The sequence below is a fragment of the Nanorana parkeri genome, unplaced genomic scaffold, assembly GCF_000935625.1.
Source record: "Nanorana parkeri isolate BGI_ZX_2015 unplaced genomic scaffold, ASM93562v1 scaffold321, whole genome shotgun sequence".
Lineage (NCBI taxonomy): Eukaryota > Metazoa > Chordata > Amphibia > Anura > Dicroglossidae > Nanorana > Nanorana parkeri.
The window spans coordinates 784,770-807,385 of NW_017306589.1; the positions used below are offsets into that span (position 1 = coordinate 784,770).

A 22,616-nucleotide genomic window follows, 5' to 3' on the forward strand; every position below is an offset into this window, starting at 1 on the left:
ACTGTATTATATCCCAATTCAAAAATGGAAAAATAAAATAAGGCATTCAAATGATAGTGCCTCAACATCTGCTTCAATCAAACCTTATCCTGAGAAAGCCTTCTATGACACAGCAATACAAAATTACAGTACCTGTACCATGTACCTAACACATGCTGCTTCCCTCTTGTCACCGTTATGATATTTTGCTAAGAATTGTTAATTAGGTGGCTTCTGTCACTGACAACTTAAACAGCAAAAGCTGCAAGCAGTCCCAGGCACTTTAACAATAGATTACGTCATTTAACCTATTGTATGTTGCAAAGCCCACAGAGTATCACTACAAGTTTTTGGCAAATTTCAGATGGATAGTAACATGATAACAAATCGCCCAGCTAGTACTGGCAACAGGGAGAAGTGGTAAAACTATAGTTGCTTTGTAACAGTCCTCAAAGGTCTACTTCCAGCATGAGCTGCCCTTTTTATGAATACTATTGTTCCATAAGGACTTTACTGTATCAGAATTATAGAGCATGCATGGAATACGACTGATCTCCACACTAACAGTTATCACTGTTTATTGAGGTTATTTGTACTCATTTAGTAACTTCAGTTTATTACAAGTAATGCTCAGTTGTGATGTATTAAGTAAAGTTTGCATAATTCCCATACACAATAGCGCAAAGTTCCATGTATAGTTTGATGAATGGCAATGGCACGGAGAATTAGGGCTAGGTGGAGTTGAGCATAAAAAGTTCTAAGAAATAAAAAAAAATTCTTACTGGTTCACCGGGAAGTCCACGGGGTCCGACCTCTCCATCACTTCCCTACAAGAAAATAAAATAGGGAATGAAACTTTGATCTGACACGGAGCTGAATCTCCCCAATGAAGTAACCTTTTTCACATGGTACTTACCCTCTCTCCATCTTCTCCTGGTGGACCCAGAGGACCCTGAGTTCCAGAATCTCCCTATGGTGAAATATGTTCATGTTAATGTCTTAAAACAAATGAAAAACTGATAATTATCCAAGAGAAAACATGATACCAACAAAACTACAATTAGTGAGAATGAAAATGTACAGACAAATTGAGATGATACAGTTATCCAACTGGTGGTCACCATTCCAGACATCCATAGGACAATACCAGAGTGATCACCTACACATCTGGGTGAGCTATTTCACAATCAAAACTTTTGCATGGTTTTGTTTCAATCCAATCACATTTTATCTGACACAATTCAGCCTATATAAGTTGAAGCAGCCTGGCTTGAGGCCTAAATTAAAAGAAAAAACAAAGCCAAATGAATGAGCCAGTTTTTAGTGTTAGGTGAGTGCATCATGTCAGCATTGAGCAATCTGAAAACAATTAATGGGTGGCCTTATGGGCATTTTCAGGTCATTTGTTTTTACTGGGATCGGATTATTGTGGCAATGTGGCACAGACTTGTTGGTTTTCAATGCAGCTACTTCAGGAACAGGATAAGGTAAGTGCTCTGCTGTAGGGGTTAAGGCTTAGAATAGAGGTTAGGTTAATAGCCGGCCTATGGGTGAGCGGGTAATTGCAGGTTAAAGTAAACTTGTTATGTGAGAAATATGAGGCCGCTATTGACTTCTGTTTGTAAGTGCTGGCTCCCTGCTATGCTGAACTTTTGGATCAGTACTGTTGGAGTTATTGACTTGGAACACACATAGCAAGAATTAAAGTTAAAGGTTAAGGGTCATTGATGAGTGGATGTTATGCGTTATTGGCTCATCTTAGGGATAAGGTTATGTGTTCAAGTAGGGGAATGATAGGTGTGTGCTTTATTTTTAGGGATAATTTAGCATTCGTATTCGTTTTCAGCACCAAAGTAATTGCATTAAAAAGTACCGCATGAAAGCCCTGATACCAAAATATTATATTTGTATGTTAGTTGGATCAATGTCTTCCAAAACTTTATCTGTAAAACTAAGAGGGATCATCACAAGTCTAAGCAAATAGGACTACTTCTGTCCCATCATCATTGTACTGGATTGTGCCTTGCTATTGTGCACCCAATGGTCGGTAAGCGTTATACTGTATTCTGCTAAATTAAAAAGAATTGCCATTCTGCATTGCCGCTCCAGATACCATGGCATTCTATATTCCATACGGGGTACCACGCCCAGAGAAGTGTCGAATGGAGAGAATGCATTGGTATTTACATCTAGTATTCATGGGTACCAAAACGTTGGCACAGCACAGGGAACATCAGAATACAGAGTAAGACAGGTGCATAATTGCTGCTCCCTAAAGCCTGCCCTGCCTTCATCCATTCTTAACATTAACGATTGTGTACATAAATCAAAAATTAAAAAAAATTAAAAATATAATTCTGCATTGTCAGGTTGAAAATGGATTGAAAAAGTTGCAACGAATTATATTCTATTATTGCTATGTCCCTGTTATTTATTTGCACCTGTCATAGTGAAAATGGTATTAGGACCTAAATATGCCCCTCTGTCTGTTTCTGAAATGTGTCAATTTACATTATAAAGAATAATAAAAATGGAATTATATCATTTACTTACCCGGTTGCCTTTCTCTCCTGGCAATCCAGGCAGTCCATCGAACCCCCTGTCACCCTATCAAGAAAACCGAGGAAAATGTAAATAACATGACATAATAATAATAATAATAATAACAACAATAATAATAAAGTATTATGAAAGTCAAGGGTTTACCTTGCTGCCAAATTCACCAGGCAGACCACGAGCCCCATCAGCACCAGAGCGACCCTAGGACAAGAACATGTTAAAGTGTATTAGAACCTGAAGAAAGTACTATTCACTAGAACAGAAGTCTTCTTAGTTTGTTGAGCCCCTGCTGTGTCTTGCCATCCCTACCCGGGCTTGATAAAGAAGACGTGATCTTCGAAACGCGTTGCCTAGACTACCACAAGCGTCCTATCCATTTTTGGACCAACACGACCGCCGTCGCTCGGCGGCGCCTGCGCACCTCATCACTCAGCCACCTCGTACAGAGAGCCACTGCCCGCACCGCAAGCTCCGTATCCAACACAGGACGTGATCGGCGTCCCCCACCCGCCAGCGTACCAGATTTTCCTCAAACACAGGACGTGGTTGACGTCCACCAGCCGCCACCAGACCAGACGCTCCAGCTCCGCCGAAACAACGTGACCCGAGTCATCGCAACCCAGCCCAGCAGTCCAGCAGCCCAGCAGCACGTCCCACACACAGGCATCCGATAGAATCGCACCCCGACCCGGCATCTGAATCCCTGCACCCAGTCCCAGAAGAGACCGCCGGACGCTGCCTCCAACAGGAACCCCGTCGTCGATGACAACACTTCCCCAAGAACCTCGCGGTGAGTTGATATATGCACCACACACACCGTTCAACTTGCCTCCATTTTCATGTGCACCTCTTTTGTTTTTTGTTTTTATTTCTCCATCCACCCCTGATATTGATCACATTACGGAGGGATAAACATCTACGAAACTGCTTCTCGGGCAGCATTTAACCTGCATGCCCCAGCCCATTTAACCCCTGCCATACCCTCACCTATTCAACCCTAAAGGCAGTTGCGCCTCAGACTTTGTTTTTTCTGTTTTGCACCCTTACCAAGTGGACACCCCGGTCCATTTTGAACTGAAGCCGCACGCCACCCCCATCTCAACACCATCCTCCTCCACAAAGCCCCCACCCAATCAAAAGTTCTGAGTAAGTCAGAAACAAAAAACAAAAAAACAAAAAACAACCCCATCCCTCAGGAGAGCGCCGTCACACAGGACTTGAATCCTCAATTTTTCTATGTGTCTTGCCATAGTCTCATCACAAACTATACAAGACTATTTTGAAGTACATTTCTTATTAACAATATCAACAGTAGGTGATCAAATAAGATGGATATTTACTCGTCTTCCTGCTTTTCCTGGAGGTCCGGACAAGCCCTGTGGTCCTCTTGGCCCCTAGTACAAGTTAAAAATGGAAGATAGAAATTAATAATTAAATTTCTTCTATTTTACTTTTTTGTTTCGTTACTCTTTCTTCAGTAGTGTATGTGTATACAAGTTCTGACCCTACAAGAATTATAATGTTTCCTCAGCTATGCCCATGCAAGTGATCTCCTTCTATGCTCCTCAAGTGATCTGTGATTTTTAGGGGAGTAGTACAATCCGGCATCTTCTTTTACCATTTCCCAAAAATATCTAAATGCCCTAAACTCCTAGTGAAAATAGTGACAGGTTCTACCAAGATGTAGCCAATCCTAGGATACTGGAATGAAGAGATAGACCAATCAATAGCCAGTCAGAGCACTGGAGCTTTCTTGGCTTCTAGCCAATCAGAATATTACAACTTTTACAGAACAAGATAAACCCGTAAAAAGGAAATAATGACTTTTCGGAGTACCAGAGTAATCCCTAGCCTTTTTGTCACCTGAGACAGCTGGTAGTGGTGGTTGAGTGACAATGTCCTCCTCGCCCTTACACATGTACCCACTCGGCTCCTGGAACGCTCTGGTCGAAAAGGGGACGGCAGGCACACTGCAAACATTATGCAGCAGAGAGGCCATGCCGCGGCCATGACGCTCTGTCTGATGCCCCCCTACGTGACCCAAAAACATGCCGTCTGAGGCAACAGTCTTAGGATGCCTCATTAAAGGTACGGCCATGCTGAGTACTATGCCAACTTGCAGCTAACCTGAAATGTTAAGTATTTATGGGGCTTGACTAGTCTGTAGCCTTGAGAACATTATAACTCATTCACTTTATATTTCTACTACAATGTATTAAAAGCATTCTTACCTATGAGCTACTGGAAGTCGTATTCTATAATGGCCCCAGTGTTACTTCTTGGCCCTTACACACCTCCCCGCCTGGCCCTTAGCAACCTGGGATGCTCTGGCAGGAAAGAGGGCAGCAGGCATACTGAAAACATTGCAGTGTGCACATAGAAGTAGTTGTATTCTATAAATTGCCGAAGGGCCTGATGTACAAAACGTCTGCTAAAGGTAACATTTCTTCAAATGTTCATTGGGGGGGACACAGCATAGTGCTAAATGCAAGGCTTACACCCCAGAGGTATGTGTCCCTCAATGAGCTCTTCAAATCAATGGTTTTACAGTGAGCACAAAAATCATATTCTCTTGCTGCCATGAAAACTTGCTTTCTGGATTTATTTTCAAATCTGAACCGCTGAAAAGACGGGTTTGAAGTTCATTGGTTGGCATGGGCAAAGCAAAATGTTACTCAAACTTTTCATGTCTCAGCAGTTGCTACTCAAGTGGGCAATGTCCGTGAAGTGCAATACAGACACTAGAGGGAGACTCTACAAATCCATATTAGTAATACAGTTACTGAAATTGTACAGCAAGCATGTAAGATTGGGAATCAATACTAAAAATTACATTGATATAATCAGCTTTGAAATTCATCTTACTAATAATACATAATAGACTAACTTATATTTCCTCTCTGCATCTACAACCATCTATCCTAACATTAGTGCTTCAAAATCTTGCCCATTCCTTGCCCCTCAGACACCTCACCCTGTTGCCTCTTCAGAGATCCTTCACCTAGTCACCCCGTATCTTTATCCTCTGTGTAATTTACCTATTTCACAGACAAATTCCAAGGATGAGGTGAAATATGCTTATTTATAAATAGTCATCTACGAAAACTGAGTCAGACTCTCTTTGATTTTTCAAAGAGTTAGTAAAGCAGTACCAGGCCGGTCGCCCTCTATGAAACCACCTGAGTTTGAAACCACCGTCTGGGCTTATTAGGCAATTGGTATCTCCTTTGCAACGCTCTTTTCCGTTTTATTTTAACTATATCACTTTTAAACTTTCATCCTTATTGATTTTGGTGTCTTCTTTACAATCCTCCAATTCTTATGACATTTCAGTAAGTGGTATAATTAGACAGTGTCTTAGAAGCTGTGCTTCTGTGTTGTGCAATGGATGCGCATTTAAAGTGTGTGTGGGTTAGAAAACAATGTGTATGTGCTTACTTAATTACCTGAGGACCAAGATCTCCACCTTCCCCCTTTGTTCCAGGACTTCCTGGTGGACCCTGAAATCACAAACCAGACTCTTGTCAGGAAAAATCAGGAAAAGATGCATTAAACTCTGATCTGGCAGCTCTTCGTGTCATTCACATAGAGACCTATAAGAGATCATTAGTTGCACATCTATACAAAGTACAATTTCTGGGCCATATTGGGTGATGGGTAGTGCATGGCAATAATTTAAATTTATAACAGGAAGTTCTGACTGTTGGATTATCCATCCAACACATAGGTAGACTGACTAATTAGGCTACACACCCAAAGTACATAGACCACTCACATCAATCCCACCCACCCAAGGCGATTCCATGTCCCTACTACATTCATTCATATGCAGTATTGCCAATGGGTTGGAATCCAGTTAACCAACTGATATTCCAAAAAAATGGTTGTCATTGCCCTCAACCTAGCACAATAAATTGGTGACTAGAGAGTCAATGAGCCAAGAATTCCATAGGTTTAAGCCAATTATTGTGCTGCCCGTTCTAGAACTTAAACAATATATATGTTGCAGTAGAGTTGTTTACCAAAGGTCCAGATCTTCCAGTGTAACCCATTGGTCCTGGGGCCCCACGTAAAGCCAGCTGTCAACGACAAAATGTGACAAAGAGATGACATATTACAAAATCAGATACAGGAAAAACAAACTAGTCTTGGGATGTTCATGACTTACTCTGGCCTGCTGTAATATAGCTGCTGCTTGAGCTTCCTGTGCGGCCACTACAGGGCCTTTGTCACCACCGCTGCTTCCAAATCGGAACTGTGGAGAGTGGTTGGAAGGCAAAATCATGAGCTAAGGTTTGGTGTGGTACAACATTGCGATTGTATTGTATTAGATCAACATATTCTGTTAGAACAATGGTTTTAATAGTTTAGATGAATAAAGTCCAGCTCCAGACAAAACTAACGGAAAGCGTAACTTTTTCCAACTTATAGTTTTCAACCAAAAGACTTACCGGAAGCATAACAGAGCTACCAGGTGGTCCAGGCAACCCGTTGGCTCCAGAGAGACCAGGCCGACCTGGGGTACCCTAAAAGTGTAAAAAAAGTTTATCAGAAATAAATGATTGTGCTCTGATGGCAGGAGGAGTTGAAGAAGTGCACAGGATTATTTCCAAACTCTCATTCAAATCTGAATTTCCTACCCTCTCTCCAGGGTCACCAACAGGTCCAGGATGGCCTTGTGTTCCAGGGGGACCTGAATACCCCTACAAATGACACAAAGCAAATGAATAAATAACTTTCAACAGTTTCATTACTATAGTTTACCTGTTGATTCCCATCTGGACTTTTGTGGACTTTTGTGACATTCACTAGGCAGAGCATTTGTCTATGTGGACATATATTTGTTTGAGATTTTCAGAGAGTCTTAAGCATGGTGATAAAAAAAAATTCCGACTTACACAGCAATTTTGGAATGTGTGTTTTTCCAGTTTCTGCGTATATTTTATAGTCTTTAATGTTATGCATGTTTTTGTGTTTTTTACTTTAGAAGGTAATAAAAACACGATGCAAGGACAGAGAATATCATTTCAAAAAGATGGCTAACATTAAAGGCACCAAAGACAAATGCAGCAACCTATACCTACTATATATCCCCAAGGTCTACAGCGTATAGCAGTGTGCTCAGAGCAGACAGAGACCCTGATTACTAAAGCAAATGATCATGTGCACTTTGCAAAGGGAATTTTCAATTTGCAGGAGAATGTTCACCAGCTTAATGAATCTGGTGAAAATTCACATTGCATAAAATCACCTGCAAGCAAAATTTAAAAAAACAGTACTTTTGCTTGCATGTGATTGGATAATAGAAGTCAGCTCAGCTTCCCAAAATTCACTGAGCTAGATGAAAATTTACTTGCAAAGTGAACATGGTCTTCTCCTTTAGGTTTTCTGTGTCATAGACTCTGTAATGTAATACTATCAGCTTAAAAAAAAAAAAAAAAGCAAATCATCTGAGACAGAGATATAATAAAATAATACTTACAGCGGGCCCTTCTGGTCCTGGTGGACCTTCAACCAGCATTCCCTGTAAAAGAAGAAAGCGAATTGTCACTCATTTATCATTTCATATATCAGCTATTACTGTTATAAAATGGTGAACATGAGCAAATAAGTCATTGTTAGGAAAACCTTTATTCTGAAAACTGGACATTGTAGGTTTACCTGAAGTGACACTAAACTCAGGAATTAAATCTTAAACATACAATCAAGTACCTTAAATTTTAACAAAAATGTATCTTATTTGTGTATCACTCGGCTGTAGATCCTCCAATCATCTCTGAATTGGTGATGACACTGTCCTTCCTTCTGGAGGGTGGCTACTTGTGTTCCACATGATCCCTGTGTGTTGTAAAGTAGTCACCGCCCCAAGCATGCTCCCATGATAGACTACAATCTCAATACAAATTAGTAAACTAAACATGAGATTGTAGTCCATCACGGGAGCGAGTTTGGAGAGGTGACTACTTTACAACACACACAGGGACCATGGGGAACCAAATGGGGAACCCTTGTCCACCTGGGATTTTGAGTGTTCCCACCTACCAACGCATGTTTCAACTCCAACTGTTACATTGCATTCCCCATAATATAAATGAGATGGAAGTGCCTTATAACTGCCACAGCATGTATGCAGGCCACCGAATTCCAATGCAAAGATCTGACTAACAGAGAGTCCCCAGGACATATAAGAGACTGTCAGGTGGTTTATCTCTCCAGCATCTAATATAAACCTAAAAATAATTGGGTGGACTGACCATTTAAAACAACTAAGTATGGCAGCAACAACAAGGGATGTCTACAAAAACCTGATATTTCAATTATTGACTTGTATTTTAAATAACAATATCATGGGGTTGATTTACTAACCTTATAAACACGCCACGAACAAGTATACACCTCTGTAGTGTGTTCCCTCCCAGCATGATCTATTGGTGGAATCTAGACACCTTTGTAGTGTGTACACACCCAGCAGGTGTGTTGTGCAAAGCCCTGCATGATTTGCGAGGTGATGTTGTGTAAATTAGCTCTACGTTGTGTTGCTTGCGTTGATGAATGCAGGAATGTAAATGCATGAGCTAACCATTTTTGTCTAAACTGTGAAGCAGCATTATATATGCATCATGTGCATGATTTTTCCTTATATGGCATTAGTGGAAATATGCTTTTAGAGACTTGCATGCCGCTATTAGAGCGGCGTGTAGCCTGTGGCGCATGCTACATGACGCGCACGTACGTAAATACATAAAAACGCACCATAACGGCGTGAAAATGTGACACGTTGCTCGTGTTTGGTTGATAAATACGTTTTGCTGTGTAAAAATGCACACGCACCTGGTGCGTGTGTGCGTTAAGGTTAGTAAATCACCCCCCAGATCTCTTGCTGACCAAATATAAGGATTCCCAATAGTCATTTTGAGCAACCATAAAGCTTTGTACTGAGACCAGTAGAGTTGGGACTGCTTATTTTTGGTTTTAGACATTATCTTTGCATTGTATAAATTACTTTACTTACTGACTCTATGACAGCAGGTTCTCCTTTATCTCCTTTCACCCCACGGGGCCCGCTGATGGCCTGAGGGTAGCACACATATAACCACAAAGATGCAGATATTTAGAATCACTCAGACATTAAAGTCCATTATCTCTACTTACATTTAACACAAAGCACGCAAGTGCAAATATAAAAACTAAATCTAATGTTGTGTTATACTTCCTTAATTTCCTAAAAATAAGAGCAGTTTTGGTCAATACCAAATAGCAATCCTTGGTTTAGCCATTATATATGTTAATATTACATGCTATAAATTTGTATTCTGATAATGCTAAACTATAATGGAGACAGTCAACACAATACTACTTCAAACTGTGGCCCTCAAATTATACAGGGGCGCAGTAGTGCTATCAGTGTGAAATTTCATCAGCAAAGCTGCATTGCTTGAGGCACTGAAACACACTGTGAAAGGATCATATAATTCCAGAGCAGGTTGAGAATTCTATGATGCCATAAGCGAGGGTCAGAATGAATCCATAATGGACTCCGGTGATCAAGGTGACATTGAGCAACATGACATCCTTTGGTCACCCAGGGCTCCAACTGGATTGCTTATTTTCTGACATCCCATAATAGAATGTTATATCACAGCAACACTCATAATACAAATCTGAGCAACAAAGTGGAGATGACAAGTAAGGAAAAGCAGCAGAGGACAACAGATGGGAGACAAAAGAAAGTCCAAACAGGAGGACACCAAAAGCATCCATCCAGAAGAACATGTAGACACGCACAGTATAAAAAGTATGGTCAACAACAACAACAGAAAAATTGTGGGAGGTGAGATATAAACAAGGAGATGAACAAAAAGGAGCAACATGAATGAACAAAGATACTGGACAAAGGAATAATGATGAACAAGACAAAGGGGACTGACATGGAGAGTTGACACAAGGAAAGGACACGAGGACCAGAGAGGAGGGCAGAATGTAAAAAAAAAAGATGTTTCTTTTATTTTGCTCAGAGTCTCACAGGGTTTGTAGAACCCACTGCACTCAGTTTAAAGGACACTACACAGTGAGACTTACACCTCCACTCTCAGGAGTCTCTGCAGAGAGGACTGGGCCAAGTTGTGAACTCTCCGAGCCCTCATGATAATCCTTGTACACATACTCATAGTCCAGACCGACAGTTGGATTTTCCTCCTCTCCGGTTACATACTCCGCTGTGAAGGAATCGCTACCTTTGACATCTGTAGAAGGAGGTTGTTCCTTTTCCTTCCAAGGGGGGCAAATAAGTCAAGAATAAAGATAATGGAGAGAGTAACAAGAGGAGGTACAAAAGGATCTAGTGATAAGTAGTGAATATAGATAAAAAGTATAAACATGTGGCCCATGCCTTACACAGAATGGGGAGTTTTAGGGAATAAAATCAAAATAGGCATTAAAAGTCAAATTTGTCATGGTGGTTCTTCTGATATAGAGGTGCTCAATTCATGAGATTGTGAGGAGGAGTAGTAGGCCATAGCTCCAAAAGTATAAAAATGGGCAGTAACCCAACCTCAAACAATGACAGGTTCTTCAAAAGTGTTTTCCATTTTAAAGGCCAAAGTTCATAATGATAGGTTGGGGAATTTTTTGTCAAGCCTCTACCCTATTGTGTGATTAAGTGACGTTTGATGGAAAAGTTAATGGTTACCTGTGGATCAGGTTTAGTTTCAGGCGTGGGCTCTTCCTCCCAAGCCCCATAAGCCTCCTCTTCGTATGGTGATACAGTGTAATCAAGGCTTTGCTCTAACAAGGCGGGTTCAGGGGTCATGATAGGTTCAGAAGGAGGGGCAGGGTCCTTGATAACCACAGAGAATCAGAAAGTTGAAGATGCAAAGAGGAGCGAAAGCATGAAGAAACAGCAACAGAAAGTTGGAGCGAAGATAATTTGGAGAAAGACATAGTTTGAAAGGAACAAGCAAGTGAAAATGGCAAAGTTGTTCAGATTTAAGGGGAAGATCAAAACGGAAAAGGGAACAAGAGAAAATTGCAAGCATTAGTATATTATAAACTTACGCCTCTCTTACTCGAGGACAATAAAGTCAACTTCTCATCACTGATTCACTTAGAGGGGTCATTATCAGCAAAACATATCAGGACTTTGAGATGATGAACCCCGTGGTGAATCTTTTCATGTGATGACCACCCATTAAGGAATGGGTGCACAGGGGCATTGCAATCATTCATTTAAAGTAACAGAACAGTTACACAAACAGCAAAAGAGAGACCTCTGAAAACACAGAACATGGCATATACATTGATGAGTATAATACAAGCAAAGTCAACCTAAAAGTGATCAACAGTGGCTAGTCCATTGGATAAATTGTTTTTCATGTTTATCAATGTTTATATGAATTTAGACTAACAATGTGTAAAATAAACTGTTCTGTGTATGAACAGAGGTCTCTTCTTTTGCATGAACAACAATGAATGAGCCCCCAAGCATGAAACAATAAGCATAGAGCAGGCATCACTAACAAGTTGCATAACATGGACACACACAAACAACATCTCCAAGTGGATTGCCCATATCCCCCCTGTAATCAGGTCATGGGATGATGGGAGTGTTGTGGGGCAGAGGGAGGTCATGTATGTCAGATCACGCCACTGGGATCTGCATACTTTGATTTTTCTCTACCTGCTGGTAACTATTGCCCACGTTCTTCCTCTTGGCGCCAGCGAATTGTTTCTTGGGCTGGGCCTTGCCCACAGTATTTTTCACAGGGGTGTTTCGCTTGGCGGGGGCCTTGCCCGCAACACCGTTTTTCGACTTGCCGGTACTCTTGGCAGGAGGAGGCACCTTTGGCTTCGGCTTGGCTGTTGGCTTGCTATTTTTTGCTTTGTTTTTCTGCCAGTAGCCGTGGCAGATAAGATAGTAGGGAGGGCATTGTTTTATATTCAGGGCAGGTGGTAATAATGGAGAACGAGCGATACACAGACAAAAATGAGTTGGAGAGAAAGAGAGAAACAGGCATGAATACAACACGTCATGACCAGACAATGTTCAAAGGAAACTAGGTGTCGCCCAGCAAGGAAAAGTAAGGGGACTTCTCTTTATCCCATTCAAACAATTACTACAAGAATTTTTACCAACATCAGAAGGTTGGTTCAAGCAATATTCTGCACTATACCGCTAAAAAAATCTAAAAAAATAAAAATAAAATAGTTACAGAAGCTAAATTTCAGAATCACAAACAAAGGTACTGCAAATAATTGAATATAGTTAGGACTTTCAAGAAAATATTCTCAAATTGGATGTTACTGGTGTCACGTAGCTCCTGATTACATAACCCCATCTTCTTTCTCCATGATATTTATGAATTCTAAGCATAAAAAGTTATTTACTATTGGGTTAATCCCAAGCCTAGAGCACACATGAAGGAAACGGGACACACAGGTAAACTGAGCCCAAGAAACAACTACATGCAACAAAGCAACTTAACAGATGATGCATAATTTACCAACAGAAAATAAATATTTTAGTGTGTTCGGAAGAAAAAAAATGCTTAAATTAAAAACTCTATCTATCAAAGTCTATCAAAATCAAACATTCAGCGGATGCAGAACATGTTTGGGTTCATGAATCGATGTACAGTTTGCATTCTAACATGCAGAAATGCATTTACAAACAAACAAAAAGGTATAAACAACAAGTAAAATGAAAATATCAAATTAATTAGTTTAAAAAAATCCATGCTCTAGTTATTAATAAATGAGAACCAGAAAACATTGCTATTAATATACTCTAACATCTGATTAAATGCCTAATTTATAAATAGGAATACAATAAAAATGGGAAAATGTGAATATTAATACTCATTAATGAAATTTACTTTAACGTTAACTAAAGGATTTAATAATTTAATAATTTAATTTATGTATGATATTAATACAAAAATACATTTAAATGTATTTAAAATGTGGATGAATCAATGCAAAGTATTCTTTCATTTATCTTTTTAGATAAATGAATACATTAAAAGATAAAATGTACATATTAATAATTGCAAAATCAATTAATGATACTGTAAGTTGTAATGGATTAATATCCTTTTTTATCAGTTTGAAGTTAGGAAATTATATATATAAAATATTAAAAAATAAACATATAAAATATATTTTATTTTTTATAGCTGGTTATTTTTATAAAACAAACTCTACCTAGAGAACGAGTTGGCTTGACTCTCAGTTGAGATCTGGTCCTATAAAGTTCATATTAGGACATTCTTTTAATGTAATATTTCTCTCTCCTGTAGCCAGCACAATTAATAATTCATGGGGGGAAGAGCAGTATATAAGGTGATCAATAGTTTAAAGTCTGTAAAAAAAAAAAAGTTGGAGGCTTTGAAATAAGGGGCGTTAGAAAAATGAATTATGTATTTCGGAAGGATGTCCTAACATGGACACCATAGACCAGACTCTCAGCTAATCGTAAGACTAAAAGGTCAGGTGAAAAGAAGTACCGCCGAACATTTTTTAGATAATAAAGTATTTTAGAAACTGTGAATAAAGGAGTACAAAATATATAACTATATATAATAATTATAATAGATAAAAGGGAAATAAATAAACATATAAGTTGTTAAATGTCATAATTACCAGTAAATGTGGATAAAGGAATATTGAATAAATGAATGAATAAGTGAATTCAGATGTCATAATGGAAAGTAATGAATTCATAAAATATTTTATCAGTTAAATAAAGTAATTTAAACAAATGAAAGGAGACAGAAAATAGGAATGAAAGATAGATTGAATGAATGAATGAATACACAAATAAATGAAAGAATGAATATGTAATGAATGTATACCCTTGATACACACAAACAACATCTCTAAGTGGATTGCCCATATCCCCCCTGTAATCAGGTCATGGGATGATGGGAGTGTTGTGGGGCAGAGGGAGGTCATGTATGTCAGATCACGCCAATGGGATCTGCATACTTGAATTTTTTTCTCTACCTGCTGGTAGCTATTGCCCACGTTCCTCCTCTTGGCACCAGCGAATCTTTTCTTGGGCTTGGCCTTGCCCACAGATTTTTTCACAGGGGCATTTCGCTTGGCGGGGGCCTTGCCTGCAACACCGTTTTTCGACTTGTCGGTACTCTTGGCAGGAGGAGGCACCCTTGGCTTCGACTTGGCTGGTGGCTTGTGATTTTTGGCTTTGTTTTTCTGCCAGTAGCCGTGGCAGATAAGATAGTAGGGAGGGCATTGTTTTATTTTCAGGGCAGGTGGTAATAATGGAATGGGAGTCATACACAGACAAAGGCGGGTTGGAGAGAAAGAGAGAGAGAAACAGGTATGAATACCACACGTCATGACCAGATGACCTTCATATGCAGAAACTAGGTGTAAGGAAAAGTAAGGGGACTTCTCTTCATCCCACTCAAAGAATTACTACAAAAATTTCTTCCAACACCAGATGGTTGGTGTAATCAATATTCTGCACTATAAATGCAAATGTTCATATACGAAGCATTAATGACTAAATTAATGCAAAATGTAACTACATTAGGATATATGGAGTGCATCACGTGGATAATAATTTACTACATGTAAAAAATATACAATTATATATAAAATAGTTACTATGATAGATAAAAGGGAAATAAATATGTAAGTTGTTACATATGGATGTCATAATTATTAATAAATGTGGATACAGGAAAAACGAACAAATTAATGAATGGATAAATGAATACAGATGTGATAATGGAGTGGTAGCAGAGTAATAAAATATAATTATGATTAATTAAATTAATGTAAACAAATAAAAGGAGACAAGAAATAGGAATGAAAGATGGAAGATGGAATGAATAAATGAGTGAATTAATGAATTAATATGTATTACATTTATATTAGATGTATTCAACTATAATGCAGGAAATATGAATAAATAAATGAGCACAAATTACATATTTGTTAATAAAGGCAATAAAGTAATTACTTTGTTAATTATTTGAATAAAGAGAAAGACTGTGAGTAGATAGATGAATGAATGCAAAATAAGAAAATTCATTATTATCATAATTGTTAATTAATTAATATCTACCTTTTAATTTCTGTTTCCTATTTTATTATAATGATTATAAATCTGTTTTTATTATTATAGTAACAATAATTCAAGTCAATTTCATTCTGTTTTAATAATGTTTTAATTTGTTAAAAATCATGAATTTGTTTTGTTATATATTTTAAATCTTTTTATAAACAAGATTTAATTATTATAATAACAACAGATTTAGAATCATTATAAATGAAAAAGGAAATACAAATATAAAGTTAGCTACAAATCAATTAACATAGGTGTCACATTGAATAAGGAATAAATAGGAAGTATGAATGAATTAAACAGGACATGTGTCATAACTATTTATAATGAAAGAGTTGGAAAATGTCAGTGAAAGAATAGGTGAATGAATGCATGGCCATAGTTATTTATAGATTAAGAAGAATAAAATAAACAATTAAATGTGCAGGAATGTTATTATTATCAATAAATCTATGTAACATAGTTTTTAAAAAATGTAAGAGGCGGGGAATATTATTATAAATGATAAATGATTATATCATTTATATATATATGTCTTATATAAGAAACAAACCTCTGACAGACTTGCTGAAAAGGTCAAACCTTCCGAGCAAGTCGTTTTGGGCAGGGTAAAAATGTCAAAACAATTTTTAACCTTTGCAGAAATGTAACAAATTGACTTTTTCTTTCCCTAAACGCTGGAACTAAACCCCTTCCTCCTGGCTGGGCAGCCTCCAGTTGACAATAAAACACGGCAGATGGGATGAGATGGAGTGACACACAACACCAGGATGCACTGACTGACACATCCACTGGTTACCTTCTCCACTGTGTCCCCCTCGGGGGCACTGATTTCGGTAGGTGGGTTAGGCGTCCCTTCCTCCTTATTGTCATAATAGTATGGATACTCGTAATACTCCACCTCTTCCTCTGTATACTACATGTGGCAGGAGGGGGAAAGGATGTTAAGCACAGAGAGAAGATAATAGCGCCATTCCATGGGGGGTGATTTACAAAGACTCACGCGCTGCAATTTCAATGGAGCCTTTCTAAACCTTTCTTTGTTTTCTTTCAATTAGAATTTTGTGCAAAGACACATTTGGATTAAAAATAAATATCTGTGACTTCGGTTGTTTTTTTGAGGGATGCTCCTAATATCACACATTTTGCATTTCATAGACTAAAGGCCTCATTCACACGCGAAAAGGCTGGCAGGTACAGCTCTGTGCTGTGTGCACGGCCGGATCGGGCAGCTTCCGGGAAGGACAGGTGCTGCGGGTGATTAGTACGCATCCCCTGTCCTTCTCTATGGGAGTAAGCGGCCCTACGCTCACCCGCCCTGCATGTCCGTTCGGGTGAGGCTGTATGTACTTGTACGCTGACAGAATGGATCCTGCCTGCGTCCGAGCCGGGACACCCGATCCCGTAAGGATCTGCACTTGAGGTGAGCGTAGGGCGGTGTACGGCTGCGTACTCTCATAGAGAAGGACGGGGGCTGCGTACTAATCACACGCAGCACCTGTCCTTCCCGGGAACTGCCCGATATGGCCGTACACGCAGCATGGAGCTGTATGTTCCGGACGTTTCTCATGTGAATGAAGCCTTATGCTCTCTGTGAGTCTTTGTAAATAACCCCCAGTTAAGAGATTGATCTATAGGGAAGGTAAAGCCGTGGCACATTCATCATTCACAAACCTTTTTTTTGGTAAAAAGCCTGATTTTTGTTTGTTTCAGATAAAGTGGAAGAGCCTCTGCCTGTATTGAGGGGGCTTCACATTTACTATGTTTTTCCCCCCGCAGCTCTGTTACATGTTCCACGGCCCACTTCGATAAGATCACAGACGGTTCAATCTTACTCAATCTCTTAACACAGTTAAAACAATTAAGTTACTTTGAGCAAAAAACAAAAAGAAAGCAGATTGAGCGGGCGGTAGGGTGGCTGGAGGTAGAGACATGTTCTTGTGGAAAAGTAATATTATCACATCATTGCATATTTCCATTACAACAATGACATCAACATAATATCTGCAACTGGATATAAATAGTAGCGAATGCCACAGAAATCCCAAAAAGGAGTTGTTCACACTAGTGAGCACACATGAGCAGTGCTTGTGAGCGAGGGATGAGAAGCAATGGTGACCATTGGTCTTTACCAGAATGTATGCACATCGGAGATGATTTACTGAAGGCAAATCGGCTGTTCACTTTGCAATTTGCACTTTGCAGGAGAATTTTCCCTTCGCTTGTTGAATGTGGTGAACACTCACTTTGCAAAGGATACCCAATCACGTACAAGGAAGATTGAAAAAAATGTTTTTGCTGGGACATGATTGGATGATGGAAGTCAGCAGAGATTCACCTCATTCAATAAACTAAGATAAAGTTATCTTGCCTTTAGTACAACTTTAGTGAACAGACTATTTACCTTTTGATAAATCAACCCCATTTGGTCTAGTTTTCTCCACACTTGTTTGTCCCTATTGCTATTTTTGTTTGTTACTCTTGAAAATTGAATCTATTTTTTACATACTTGTGGATAGATTGAGGAAGGATTGGAACCTCTGTGAGCTTATTATATCTGTTTGTGTCTCACGGAGGAGGTCAAGCAATCCAGTGCACTCCTTCAAGTGTATTAGCCTTAGTTTGGCGGGTGCTGTAGTGGCAGACCAATGGATGGCGGCATTAGAGAACAGAACGTGATGATTGCAAAGTGTCACCAGCACGCTGATATTAGTGAAAATAGGTTGACTTTTATTGTCACGAGGCCATAGTACAATGTTATGGGGCCTCAAAGGACCTCTTCATCAAGACAACAGTGACAAACAACAGAAACACACGCGAGGTTTAAAGTTCAGTCAAAGATCTACCCACCTCTAGAAACACCCTCATGTAGTTTAATTGTTAATGTTGAGAGCTTTGATTGTTTGCTTACAGTACATGTGGGCATTTCTGGAGGCGGTGGGGGGATCTGTGAAGCTCGTGTCCCTTGCTGCTGTTTGTTACTGTTGCCTTAAAGAAGGGGACCTCTTAGGCCCCAAATGTGGCACAAATCCTCTTCTCATAATATAAGTAACTCTATTTTCACTTATGTCAGTAGACTAGTAATGTTTTAATGTTTCATGATCTATTGATGAGAGTTCCCCTGACCTCCTGTCCTGATGACTGGTGCTACTGGGACAAATGGTAAAATAAAATATTCTCAATTGAGGAAAACCCCCATGACAAATAAAATACATTTTTTTTAGTAGCATAAACAGGAAATGGTCTAGAACCTCTATAAGGTTTTGATTGCTCTCTTGAGAAAAGAAGGAAAAGGAGACATGACTAAAACCTTGCAATACATGAACAGGGGCGTATCTGCGGCGAGGCAAACAAGGCGTTTGCCTGGAGCGGCAGATTCGCCGAGGGCGGCACTGGGCCAATTGCAGAAGGATTACAGACCTGGATTGTGATGCCCTCGTGACGCGGACGGCGGCTTGGGGTGATGTGCGGGCAGCTGCGTCGTTGTGGCATCATCGGCAGGTCAACATACGAAGCTAAGATCAAGAACTCAGTGATATGACCTGAAAACTAGCAGGAGGAAAGTTCAATTCTAGCCTTAGAAAGTATTCTTTAACAGTAGCTGATGCTTGTAGTAGACTTCCAGAAGAAGGAGTCAGTCAACAGTGCAATGTTAACATGTTTGGGATAAATGAAGATCTAGACTCAAACAAAAGATTATAGAAGGAAAAAAAAACCTAAAAAAAGGGTTAGACTTGATGGACCACTTTGTCTTTTTTCGCCATCACTCTATGATTCTGTGTTCCTGTCCCCTGGGGGGACTCATTGCCCATCATGTCCTGGTGACACCACTAACACAGGACATGATCTCATCAACAAGGGGACCGGCCACAATAAAAATAAAAGAAGGAGATTCTGACCCTTTCTCATACTACTGACACAAGTGATTTTTTTTGTTTGCCATCTATCCGTATGGTACCAATCATCAGGTTAGAAAATGAGTGTTAAACTCCTGAAAGCGTACACAGACAGCTGTAAACAGCCTAAAGAGAGCAAAAAAACAATGTCCAAGAGTCCAAAATATTTAATGGTCAAATTGTTGCACAATTTTGGAAATTAGATTTTACAATTTTAACAATTTTACCATGAAAGGTTTCAGACTCTTGGAAGTTGTTTGGCGCTCTGATTAGACACGTCGATTCTCATTTCTAGATCCTCTCCCCTCTGTCAATGGGTGTCCCCAGAGCCAAGTGATCTGATGAACCGATCGAATATTCATATCCAGCACCTTGTTTTTACTTTAGTTTGAGCTGTCGCAAGCTGACAGGGTTTATATGCCTTCCCCAGGCTGTCCAAAAACTAAATAAAATTGAAAAGTCTAGGTTGGAATTCCAATTTCCAAGTTAAGCCTAAAGAGTACAAGATATACAATTTTAATTTCTTGGGATGGATGCTCTTATAGGTGAGTGTGAACAAGTCCTTAATTGGTAGAAATAATATTCATATAAAGGTTATAAAAAGTAAGTCAGAGTATGTATAGTGCAGGGAAAATAATCATAAATATGTTTTGTTGTAAAATTTTTCACCTTTTCCTAATTTTGTCGGTCTACGTGACTTTGGTTAAAGCAAAAGAAGTCCCAGAATACATATTGAGTGTCTATCGTTATTTCCCTTAATATTGTTACCTCTGTGCTAGCTTGCTGGAACTTGGAATACGGGGAAATATTATTTAGTGTCATCACAAATCTGTTCTCCCAAATGACATATTCCACACACTGAACTTCTCCTCTGTACTGGGCAGCAATATGATATTACATACAACACACCCCAGACCTTAGGTAACTGAACTATTTATATTGGTGGAAAATGAATGGTTTGGAATTATACTAAATTTTAGCATTTAAAGCCCAACTCCAGCTAAGAGCGTTAGTGTAAAGTCGAATTAATTTTATAATTTGACGTCCTTGTCCTATCACATCCCATCGTGGTAACCGGTTATCCAGGACAGGAAGGTGTCTTATAGCTGTTGACTTTCAGTGAGAGATAGCCAGCGGGGTAAGTAATAATGATACCAATTCATTCAAAATAAGACATACATTGGGTATTTAGGGAATCTGTTACTGGGCCAGCCATGACCAGCTTTACAAAGGTATACAACCCTCAGCTTGACCTTGTCAGTTGGTATATACGTTCCTGCAATTTGTACTGAACAGATTTCCATATTCTAGCCTGTGATTTCTACCTTTACACTATCCATACCATGCTGTTGATGTGAACCTGTCACAATCCTGGACAATTTAAAATGAGCAAATGATGGAAAATGCAAAAAGCAGAGGTTGTCTCTAGAGAAAATCAATGTCAAAACCACCACCGAAGACAAATACAGCTGCAAATGTTAATTAAAGGCCATGTTTAGCTCCACCTCTTCCCATTTCCCCAAGACCCTTCTGGACCACGAGGCTGTCCATTATGTTGAAGGGAAACCTGGGATGATGGAAGGGGTGGGGGGTCACTCTCTAATTCTACAGGAGCAGCTGAGATCTGCCTATAATTTCAGTTGGATTCTATCATGTATTCTATCAATGAATTTCCATTGACATCGCTCATCCACATAGCTGATGTGTACTTATAACTGGCTAACCTCTATAGTATCCAAGATACAATCTCTGGCTGGCTGATATAAAGGCCTTCCTGAAAGAAAAATACAAGCAGGTAGAAGTTACATATTAAAGTCTTCTGACGGTGATAATCCCTTTGGGTTTTCCCAATATCTGACATTTTAATGGAATGGGTGTGTGACAGAGGATATGATATAGATCCTGAATCCTACAAAACTGCAGAGGGCACCCGATCACCCATAGACTCCCCCATACTCACATCTTGCCTGGTATTGGGGTCCTGGGCTTGCGGCGTGTTCAGCAGTGCAGAGTCGCAGTCCGGACTGTAGTGTTCACAGTAGTCGTAAGCTGCCTGGGCATTGCTTGCCACAAGTAGTTGCTGAATGTCACCCTGGAGAAGAGAACATCAGAAGACTGTCACACTGCAGGAAATGACATCACAGGTCATACAATATGAATGTTATATCTTTCAGAAGAAGAACATGTCACCAGAGTGCTCTGCCCCAGTCAGGAACCTTGCAGCCAGAAGGTCAGGGAACAGGCCCTTCATAAGGAGAACTACTTAGACACACCCCAGTGGACTTTTTTGGGTTCTCTTTGGTGTTAAGATTTTGTGCAACCATCCGTGGGCTTCATTTAAAAAATGATACAATTTTCCCAGTGTTTTCTGACCTCTTGCTCAATTTTGGTTTGCTCCAATTTTTCAACGCAAGCTTCTCCATGGGTTCAAGTCCTAACAGCCACACCAGGCTTTTTAAAGTGAGCAAGGTTTACACAGCAAAGCAGCTTGGTGTCTTCTCTATACTTCATAGATTATTCCTTCATATTGCCCTAATTGTGTGTTGCAGTCACAGAAACTAACCGCAACATTTGCTTCTATTAATAATGAGTTTGTTGGACATTTCCGTATACTGCAAAAGTTATTTGCAAATTTGGGACACCATAGACAAGCAGTAGCTACACAAATTATTAAGGACAACCACCTTCTACTGGTTATATTTAGAATTTTGAGTAGCAGCACTGCCATGACCCCCACAGTGGTTGATACAGATCTTTTTTGCTGTTTTGATGGTATTACAGCTACAATAGTTAAGTGTAGAGACTAATAATAGCCAACCATGACTGTTATATCATCTCACAGGCATTTCCTTTTAAAACTGATCAGGGATTTGTCTTCCAGGTGCAAAACATTACTATACCATGTAAGATCTCATTAAGAAACCAGAAACAATAATAAACAGCATCTCTACCAGCAGGGCCGGATTTACTCTCTCTGCTGCCCCAAGGCCAGGTTCGTCAATTCGGCCCCCTGTATGCAGGCTGCATACAAGTAATCTCGGCAACATTGCCGAGATCACTTGTACAAAACAAGCGGCAGCTTCCCCCCCCCC

The 22,616-nt window shown here is 39.5% G+C and overlaps 1 protein-coding gene across 1 annotated transcript in view; it reads right to left on the bottom strand.

Moving 5' to 3' along the window:
- Positions 1-22,616, bottom strand: part of COL11A2 (collagen type XI alpha 2 chain) — a 133,561-nt gene that overhangs the window by 53,813 nt on the left and 57,132 nt on the right. Inside the window, exons 5-20 of the mRNA XM_018558117.1 lie at positions 21,485-21,616; positions 16,428-16,544; positions 11,228-11,374; positions 10,618-10,806; positions 9,551-9,610; positions 8,021-8,062; positions 7,179-7,241; positions 6,990-7,064; positions 6,707-6,793; positions 6,561-6,617; positions 5,985-6,038; positions 3,879-3,932; positions 2,686-2,739; positions 2,533-2,586; positions 896-949; positions 762-806 (exon numbers count right to left, since the gene is read on the bottom strand). Of these exons, the coding sequence (XP_018413619.1) occupies positions 762-806; positions 896-949; positions 2,533-2,586; positions 2,686-2,739; positions 3,879-3,932; positions 5,985-6,038; positions 6,561-6,617; positions 6,707-6,793; positions 6,990-7,064; positions 7,179-7,241; positions 8,021-8,062; positions 9,551-9,610; positions 10,618-10,806; positions 11,228-11,374; positions 16,428-16,544; positions 21,485-21,616 (1,284 nt within the window). The remainder of the gene's footprint in view (positions 1-761; positions 807-895; positions 950-2,532; positions 2,587-2,685; positions 2,740-3,878; positions 3,933-5,984; positions 6,039-6,560; positions 6,618-6,706; positions 6,794-6,989; positions 7,065-7,178; positions 7,242-8,020; positions 8,063-9,550; positions 9,611-10,617; positions 10,807-11,227; positions 11,375-16,427; positions 16,545-21,484; positions 21,617-22,616) is intronic.